The sequence below is a fragment of the Clinocottus analis genome, unplaced genomic scaffold (assembly GCF_023055335.1).
Source record: "Clinocottus analis isolate CAN_PGR_092001 unplaced genomic scaffold, fCliAna1.0.p SCAF_10, whole genome shotgun sequence".
Taxonomy (NCBI): domain Eukaryota; kingdom Metazoa; phylum Chordata; class Actinopteri; order Perciformes; family Cottidae; genus Clinocottus; species Clinocottus analis.
The window spans coordinates 7,034,104-7,043,670 of record NW_027175821.1 but is presented as its reverse complement, the minus strand read 5'-3'; the positions used below and the strand labels follow the sequence as shown (position 1 = coordinate 7,043,670).

Here is a 9,567-nt window from a genome sequence, read left to right as displayed (position 1 = left end):
ATTGATCCATGCAATAGTTCCAACAGGTACCAACATTTTTTACTGAAACTGTGAGAGAATACAATTTTACAAACAAGGCACATGATTTCCCATTTACACACAAAGTTCATTTCAGACATTTCTTCCCACTGATTTTTTTTTTTTTCATGAGCGCTCAGAAGACACGCCTGAGGGTGAACCAGCATCATGGTGAATTAATACAGGCTACATTCCCAGTGAGAAGGAGCCTGCGATATGCATATGCTCTCAGAATGAAATATGGAATACAAACTTCATCTTAGCTTTTACAGAAGCTACAATGTGTCAGCTACAGGGGAACAACCAACCTTTAGAATCTTCAATCGGTAATGCTGCATTCATAAGCACAGAGACATGGTGGGAATAGAAAATACATGTATTCCCCTTCCACCATGGTGTTGGAATACTCCTAAACGATCTGTGCAAATAGGCAGTGAGTCATTCTGCTGCACACGATGTACAGATGATGGCATGTAGAAGTCTCCGATCCAAAGAATAAGCTATCCGGTGGGAAGTGCCCACATCTCTGAATGTTTTTGGACAAATACTGACGAGTTACCTAAATGTTTTTTCTTGCTTGTTAACCAGGTGGTCTGTTTTTAAATAGAGAGCAGGATCACAAAGAGAGCACAATGTGCCGGTGATACAATATATTGTTTATCTCTGTGGGTCTGACACGGTTGGAAAGGAAAACATGATTACATCTTTACAACTGGAAAATCACACAAATCTTATGAAAGGCACCGGGTGAAATATGGCACATATCCACAATGAGGCTTGTTTCCCAGTAAAACATGACGATTATACATTTAACTCTGCTACATTATTGTTTGTAAAAGCCGGCGAGGGCTTATTCAGTCCCTCTGTGGCACACCTGGAGGTCTCCATGAGGAGCAAACGAGGGATGCAAAGAGCCAAAAGAATTGTCTTGTATTCTTTGCGAAAGTTTTGGTTTAGCAGTCCATATATGACGGCATTGAGGCAGCTGTTGAAGTACGCCATGAAGTAGCTCGTGACAAAGAGCCACTCAGGTATGTTGGGTGCAACTTTCACTGGGTTTATAGCTACTGCCAGGCCTATGAGGTTCAGTGGAGCCCAGCACACTGCAAACAACACAAAGACCATAAACATAGTCAGGAAGTTCCTCACGTCACTGGGTTTCAGTTTGGTCCTTTGCTCCGGTTTAACTCTATGTTTCACTTGAATCACCAGCACCCATATCCTCATGTAGCAGTATGACACCACCAGCAGCGGAATCAGAAAGTGAATGACCACCACTGAGATGGTGTAGTATGAGCTGGCCGTCTGGGCGAAGGTGCAGGAGTAGATACGGGGGTCGTACTGCAGCGAGCCGACAAAGAAGTTGGGCACTGTGGCGAGGGCTGTCAAGAGCCAGGTGAGGCCCAGGTAGAAGCAGGTGTTCCTCAGACTGTACAGCCGGTCGTAGTGAAAGCTGTGGCAGATGTAGCAGTACCGGTTGATGGCGATGGCCGTGATGTTAAAGATAGAGCCGATGACGCTCAGACCCATGATGAAGCCGCTCGCCTGGCAGTGCAGGTCACCCATGGTCCAGTCATCATGGAAAATAGCAGTCAGGACCAGAGGGTACGGGTACAAGGCCACCACCAGGTCTGCTACCGACAAACTCACCACGAAGATGTTGCCTGGAGAAGCAGAAGAGGTTTAGATAATAGAACACAACATGACCCAGACTGGTGAATGATTAAAGCAGACAGTTCTCCCTTTTGATGTTCTGCTCCGGGTTAAAATAAAGTGTGTCTCTGGAGGTGTGATTGTGTTTACCACCATAGAAGAGCAGCTTTGTGCCTTATCTAGCTCATTTTGATAAGGCATTTAGCGTGTATTCTCCACTGCAGTGATATGGACCCAGGCAGTTGCTTTATTGTCGCAGCTTCCTGAGTGTTGCTACCCTCCTTTGTTCTCACAGAAACAGTTTTTTAAACTTTAAAGTTGTATTTATTCTGTTCATTGTCAGTCAGTCTACCACTGTTAGTTCAATGTGAAATAGCCCACTAAGTATTGAGTGGATTGACATGAATTTGACACAGATATGTATCGTGCCCACAGGATGAATCCCACTGAATTGGGTGATCCCATAACCTATTCTGTAAAGAGATTAAGGTTTATGTAAATAATGTCATCATTCTGTTCATGCGTTCATTTTCTGTCTAATACCATCATGGGGTCATCATTATATCACCGCCAATGTCGTTTTGGACTAAAGTACCTGCAAAACGAATGGCATTACCATCAGCCTCGGCTGTTCTCTGTGCTTAGTGCTAATTAGCAAATGTTAGCATGCTAACATGCTAAAAACTAAAATGGCGAAGGTGAGATCAAACTTGCTGAACAACAGCATGCAACATGTTGGCAGTGCGAGCTAAAGGGCCGCCAGCATGGCTGTAGATTCCCGTCATACATAAACTATGAACTTGTTTCCCGACACACATATATTACGTCACAGAACAGATTTGTTGTATTGGCAGAGGTATAAATCAGGCCGTTCAGTTGAGGAGCACATAAAACCAGGACCTGATTTTAGTGTCAAATTACTTCCAAACAAGTTCTCGTTCTCTTGAGGTCCAATGATGGTTGTGTGACACTGGGTGTCCTTGAAGGACATGAATCATAGAAAATGACGTCTGATATTGTTACAGTGCAGCTGCTCTGGGGGTGAGGCAATAAAACAATAAATCAATTTGTAATGTATAAGATTAAGACAATAGATAACAAGAACATGCAGTATAGTGGAGCCACAATTTAAGTTAAATTTACTTCCCATAAGTTTTGTGTTGACATTGTACAAGAAAGGGACTATTGTGAGCGTAAACACAGTATTTTCCGTCATTAAATACAGTTAACCTAGTTTTAACAGAAATAGCTCTTTATGCACTTATACATGTACTTATATAATATCCAACAAGTCCAAAAAGCTGATAAACATTGCTTTCTATTACCAACTCTACCAGTTTCTTGTACATCTTTATGTCACTGGTAAGAATATAAACATTTATGGTTTCCGTAAATAATCTGTAAAGGATTATACATAATGTGCCTCGTTTTATCAAAACAATTTGTCAGACAATGGGGTTATTCAAGGGTTGATGTAACATAAACTACATTCTGAAGGTGAAATGTGAAGGCGCAAGCCTCCTGCTCATTCACACAACAGCTGAAACAACAGCGTTGATTGGCAGATATGATGGGAGTGGATTTAAAACACATGTTGGCCATCAATCCGTTCAAAGCTTGTTACAACCCCTGCACCCCGAGGACAGCACAGCGACAGTATGTCTAATTTGAATTTACTTGGCTGAACTTCATTCATTGAATGTGGTCACAAAGAGAAGAAAAAAACGAATACACAACATCATAATCATGTCATTATATTCCTACTTTGCTAACCGGGGACTTCTGATATGTTTTATTTTTTCAAGAAAGTCAGATGTTGGTCTTGTGTTTTTCCACAATCAGATACAGTCATTTTCCAAGTTACTACAACAGCACAAGCCATCTCTCAGGCCCACGGAGATAAAAATAAAAGCATTTGCTCTTTATCCTCGAGTCTGCTCAGTGGACGAATCTGTCAGATTGTATTTGTGACGCTCACGGTGCTCACTGTGTGCATTTGTCATTGTGCAGAGGTTTGATTCCTTGCTGACATCATGCGGCTCAGTGCTATGTGCGCCGGCTGGACCGGGTATGCTCCAGCCTCATAGCTCTCTCTGGCTGAACCCTCTCACCCTTTTATCATCAAAAGTATGAGGTAAGTGCTAAAACACCGCTGAGAGGCTCGCTGTGAAGCGGCCAGATGACTGTCTTTGCTTTGTTGGCATCTATTATTAAAACATTGGTCCAACCACTACCTCTCACTGTTTAATTAAACAACTTGGCCGGCCCGATGCTTCTCACACCCAAACTCGCAGCGCTGAGAACAATCATTGCTTAAGTGTAAAACAGCTGAACAACAACAGTATTCTTTCCTGCTGACAACTTTGGGAGCCATTATTATCAAAGAGTGTGGGTTTAATAGAGCTTCACCTGAATGCTGATTAGTTCCAGGCCGTCGGAGACAGCGAACTTGCAACCTTCAACTTCTCTGACACCAGTGGCTCTGTAATTATCTGATCTTACAGTACACTCTCACAAAACAACCATGGGAAAAAAAGTTGCATCAAGTCAACTGAGTGTTGCTTTAAAGTCTCTGCGTACCGAGAGTTGAGCGACCACCATGTGGATTTCCCAGAGTGAGAAGTTCTGTCACAGAGAACTTTTTGTAGCTAATGAAACCGAAATCAAAATAATACACCGGGGAACTATTCTGCTCCGCGTGAATTTAACAAGATATATATATATATATATATATATATATATATATATATATATATATATGTCACCGGAATCATCCAGCACACACCACGCTGCAGCATTATTCAGAAAATGTATGAGACAGACACAACTTCCCACCGGGCATATAGACCTGCGTATTAATACAGGCTCGGTTTACAACATATTTATTATTTATGGCATATTGCTTCCTTATAGCTGAATAGTTACAAGTAATAATAATAAAAGTGGGAATAGAAATGGTAAAAAAAAAAAAATTTAAAAGACGTGATGCGGGTGCACAATTAGATAATGAAGATACATGTGCAAGAGTTCAAACACAGCAAAAGGCAAGACAAAAGCAGAGTCAATTTTCAATTTGACAAGTTGCAAGGCTGCGTGCACAATTATATCTCAAAGGCTTGCGTTCGAATGTCAAGCCCACCGCCTGCATCCTATTACTCTCACTGCTCTGACAGGAAACGTGATCCACTGCGCTTTAATTCACCCGGTTATATTTATACACCTTTGAAAGGCTGATGAAATCATAAAGATGTGTAGGAGGGTTGGCATCACTTGGATCACGTTGCTGATGCTGAACATCAGCATCGACGACCACAAAGTGAATATCCCAAATTAGATTATATTCTACTCAGTCAGTCTTATCATTAATAAGCAACAATAACCTTTTGGCAAGGGCATTGGCGCTGATGAATTAGTAGTGACGACTTCGTGAACTCGTCTTCAAGGGGCCGGAGATTTTTTTTCCAAGAAGTATAACATGAAAATGACACAAGCTGCCTTTTGGTGATGCAGCCCGCCATGAGCCCAGCCGAAAGCGTCACAGTCATCATCAAAAGCTATCTACCAATCAGATCCCTCGTGTCTGAGACAATAAGACTCACGGGCCCTGAGAGGAAGCAGACCGTCGGGACACAAGCAGCGTCTGGTCCAGCGGCGTTTCACTTGTTAAGCGTAGTTCCGGAAACACAAGGATGATAGTGAATAATGCACAGTTGAAACAGAACAGCCCCCTGATGGATGTAATTCAAACATAACAGTGCATTGATCTTATCCAGGTGTGGTTTTGTCAAGTAATCCCAACCTGATAACATCCTGCCTCAACAACATTACAACATCTAAATGTCACGTTGGGAAAAGAAGACATGTTTAATGTAGTGTGCTAATTGATATCCCCTCTGGATATGTGCTTTCAATTTAAACTGGCTTCTGGTTTGACTCACTCAGTCCACTGACTGGATTCACGCCCCTCTGGACACGCCGGTTTTTAGGTTTTCTTCATGATTGTAGTGACTGAGGGGATGCGGCACATCATTTAACACAACTCAATCTTGAACCCTTACAAACCGCACAGCTCCTGAAATGGGGTGCAAGCTGCACACACGCACACACATACACGAACGCACTCACGCACACACATACACGAACGCACGCATGCATGCACGTGCACGCACGCACGCACGCACGCACGCACACACACACACTCATACATGCACGCACACAAACACACACACGCACGCACGCACATACATGCACACACAAACACACACGCACATACACACACAAACACACACACACGCACACACCCATACACACGCACACACACACGCGCATACACACACACAAACACGCACGAACATGCACATACAAACACACACATACAAACACACACACACGCACACACTCACACTCACACACACACACACACACAGTCAAACTCATTCTTTCGTTATTATTATCCATCTGCTCCCCATCATCGTTCTCTCTCTCTCTCTCTCTCTCTCTCTCTCTCTCTCTCTCTCTCTCTCTCTCTCTCTCTTTCTCTCTCACACACACACACACACACACACACACGAGTGCATTTTCAGGGTGTATTTTTAGTATGGTTAACCCCAGTGGGAAACTCCAGTGTTAACACCCCATTGGCAGTCCTATGCCATGCTCTACCCTTTGAAGATTCACTGGATAGATCCTTTTACATTTACACACTTGAAAGAACCTGCAAACCTTTGAAAATGGAACATATGGTACCAGTTCCCCAGAAATATATAAAGATATCAAGGACAAATTAATCACTCAGATGATGGAGCAGCATAAAAAAAATGTGTGTGTGGAGTGGGTTGGGGTGTTCATTGGTGGATAGCGAGGCGATATATGGAGGCAAGGCAAGTGAAGCAGAGTGGAAAGGTCCTGCTGCAGTGTGTAGAAGCCAACCAGCAGTCTGAATGGTGTGTGAGAGAGGAGATGGGATGTTTTGAGCAGTCTGCCTGATTCCACAAAAATACATGTGTGAGTGTATCCATCACCCACTGTAGCTGTAACACCTCAGAATATCACTCACTTGTCCCAGATACTCCAGTACCCTGTGCATTCCTCCCCTCAGTACAATTAAAAAGTCATAAGAAAAAGTGAGCCAAACCCATGAAGAGCTTGTTAAGAACCGAGAGGAGATTGATGATAACGGAACAATTTCACTCACTTAACGAAACACAAAGTTTCGCTGAAGTTTTAGATTTCTACTCAATCGAGGACCAAAAAAAAAAAGAGTCCTGCAGCAACACTGGTCAGGACTCACGTGTGACAGTCAGTCCAATTAAAGTAGGAGAAGAGTGACCCGAGGTCACTAATCACTGCAGTGTCTGTAGTCCACTGGCCAGGAGAAGACTTTTGAACGAGTCATTTACTCCTGGCCTCTTTGTTTGAAACCAGTCGACTGTGGCAATTTTGCAAACCACATAATTCAATTATTCTTCGGGCTCCTAAACTCCTCGCCAAGCGGCTTTTGGCTACTATGCACAGGAACACATTAGATGTGTTATGCAAAGTATTTGAAGTTGTAATTAAAATCCTGCTGCCTATGGTTCGCATGTGCTCATTAGCATCATGTTGTGATCACAGTTTAGACTTTTGCCTTAGCAGCAGGCATTCATGACTTTTCTTTTAACCGTATGGGCTGCTGAGTGTAATGGTGATCGATGTCTCGTACCTTTAAGTTCAAAGCAGCACAATGTCAAACATACAGGGTTTTTTTTTTAAACTCTTTGTTCTGTTTTCAGCCCCTGGAAGACACAGCTCAGTGTTCTGCGCAGTTATTTTTGGAAAACTAAATCATGAAGTTAGATCATTTCATGAATACTGTCTTGTAATTAGTGTGAGCCAAGTATATTACGTGTGTATTACATGTTTCTTAAAAACTGGTATTCTTGTTCAGTTACTTTACTTTGCTGTGATTAGGAATATAAAACTAATAGATACAAAATGGACTTAAACATGAATTATTTGTGTATTTGCAAGGAAAGACAGACCCTATACCCTCCTTCCTTCAGCAAAATATTCGTTTTTTGCAGGCCCATAGTTCATGAAAACAGAATTAAGGATTTATGGACTCATTTCCAAGTCTTGCGAGACGCTGGAAAAGTCAGCAACCAAGCAAAGGAAGGAAATGAATGATGATGACATATTCTTCAAGAAAGAAAAATGCCCCCCCCCCACCCAAAAAAAAAGTGATCGTAATAAATATGTTCTTCACCTTCACATTGCTGTCTGGACGCTTCAAATGTAACAATAGGGCTTTGTATGCAACAGCATTGGTCACCTGCTAATGGGACACTTCAGGTTCTGACAAGGAGGATTTATCTGATGAACAATAGATAAAGCCAGATGGGGGGAATAAGGTGTTATTCTGTTAGAAGAAATATGAAGACAGACAGGCAAAGCTGTGAAAACTCCATCCCACTGAGACTGGAGACGCACTTTCAATAGCAGCCTGATTGTCAGCAGAGGTCACATGCTACAAGTTATATTACATAATTATAGTTGTGAATGGAGAGAGGAAAGCAAGGCATCCCACCTACTGAAAGCCATTCAGACAGAGATAGTTTTCCTTTTGAGCAGATTAAAGAGTCTGTTGTTCAACACGTTTTGAATCAAATAACAAAACACATTCTTTCACATTCATTTTGATTAACTGAATGTGTTTTGTGTGTCTGCTTGTCTTTAATTCAGACACATTTCCAAATGAAAGCTGCCATTCCCATCAGCATATATCTTTTGGTTCTATTCCAAAGTCAACACTCTCTCGTTTCTTCATCTCTCACCTGCATTCCTAAGCTTTTTGTTCCTGTACACGGACATGATGACCAGGACATTGCCCAGAATGTCTACCACGATGGTGAAGATCAGCACGCTGGCCAGCGCAGTGGAAACGCCGGTGGAAGAAGCGCTCACCCCGCGGTCACTCTCATTCCGGGACAAACAGCTGGACCCGTTCTCAACCATCACCTCTCCAAAGTCCAGATCCAAATCCATCTCCACCTCAAGGTGTAGAGGCCATGGTCGGAATGCTCCGGTGTAGCCTACAGATCTGGAGGGAGTCTTGAACTTGGTGATACTCCTGCTCCGCCTGTGGAGCAGTGGGAGGAAGACGCGAACTCTGACATGATAATTTGAATATTAATAGACCGCATTCATGGCAGAAGAAGTTAATTTGAAAGGTGAAGCCCAGGAGCTCGCGTTTCACCGCCGTCCTCAGTGTGGTCCTCTTGACTCACCAAGGCGTGCGCGCGGCTGTATTCTGCCCGCGAAGCCTCGTCCAGAAGGCATGTGAGCCTCTCCTGTGCGTAATGGCAATGCTCGGAGTGCGAGGCGAGTTTTCAGAGCGATAGAGAGTCCAGTGTTGTTGTTTTTTTTTTTTTTAGGTCATCAATAAAGACAATAATTGTGTTCAATTATGTCTGCCAGCATGTTTTATGAACCTGTTAAAAATCAACCAGTGAGGTTGCAGTTTCCAAAATATAATTCGTCTGCAATCGTTGCGTCCTGACCCTCTTCTCTGTACACGTCTCATCAAATAACAACACGAAGATCCAACTAATTGTGGGTTTTTGGAGAGTAAGACCAAGAATACTGTGGTGTATTTATTGTGGGGTTTACAACTTGTCAGGTTGCTTACTCATCTTCATTAAAACACTCAGCCTCTCGTTCCATGTGTATGGGAATGGCGCCTTCATGTGTCCAATAGATGTCTGCAGACAAAAACATAGTTCATATTTTAGAGTAAATATTTTTGCAGACTGACAGGGCTGTTGGCAGCTCATCACGGATTGACAGTACATTACTTCCAGGATAAAAGCCAATTAAAATAAAAATAAAAATAAAAATCACATACAACTAATATGTAAT

General features: G+C 42.6%; 1 protein-coding gene across 1 annotated transcript; it reads right to left on the bottom strand.

Moving 5' to 3' along the window:
• Window positions 1–819: 819 nt before the first annotated feature.
• On the bottom strand, window positions 820–8,694 carry mtnr1c (melatonin receptor 1C). Its single transcript, XM_068582946.1, has 2 exons — window positions 8,484–8,694; window positions 820–1,682 (listed from the first exon to the last, which is right to left on the bottom strand). The coding sequence occupies exons 1-2, from the start codon at window positions 8,692–8,694 to the stop codon at window positions 820–822; spliced, it is 1,074 nt and encodes a 357-aa protein (XP_068439047.1).
• Window positions 8,695–9,567: the final 873 nt, after the last annotated feature.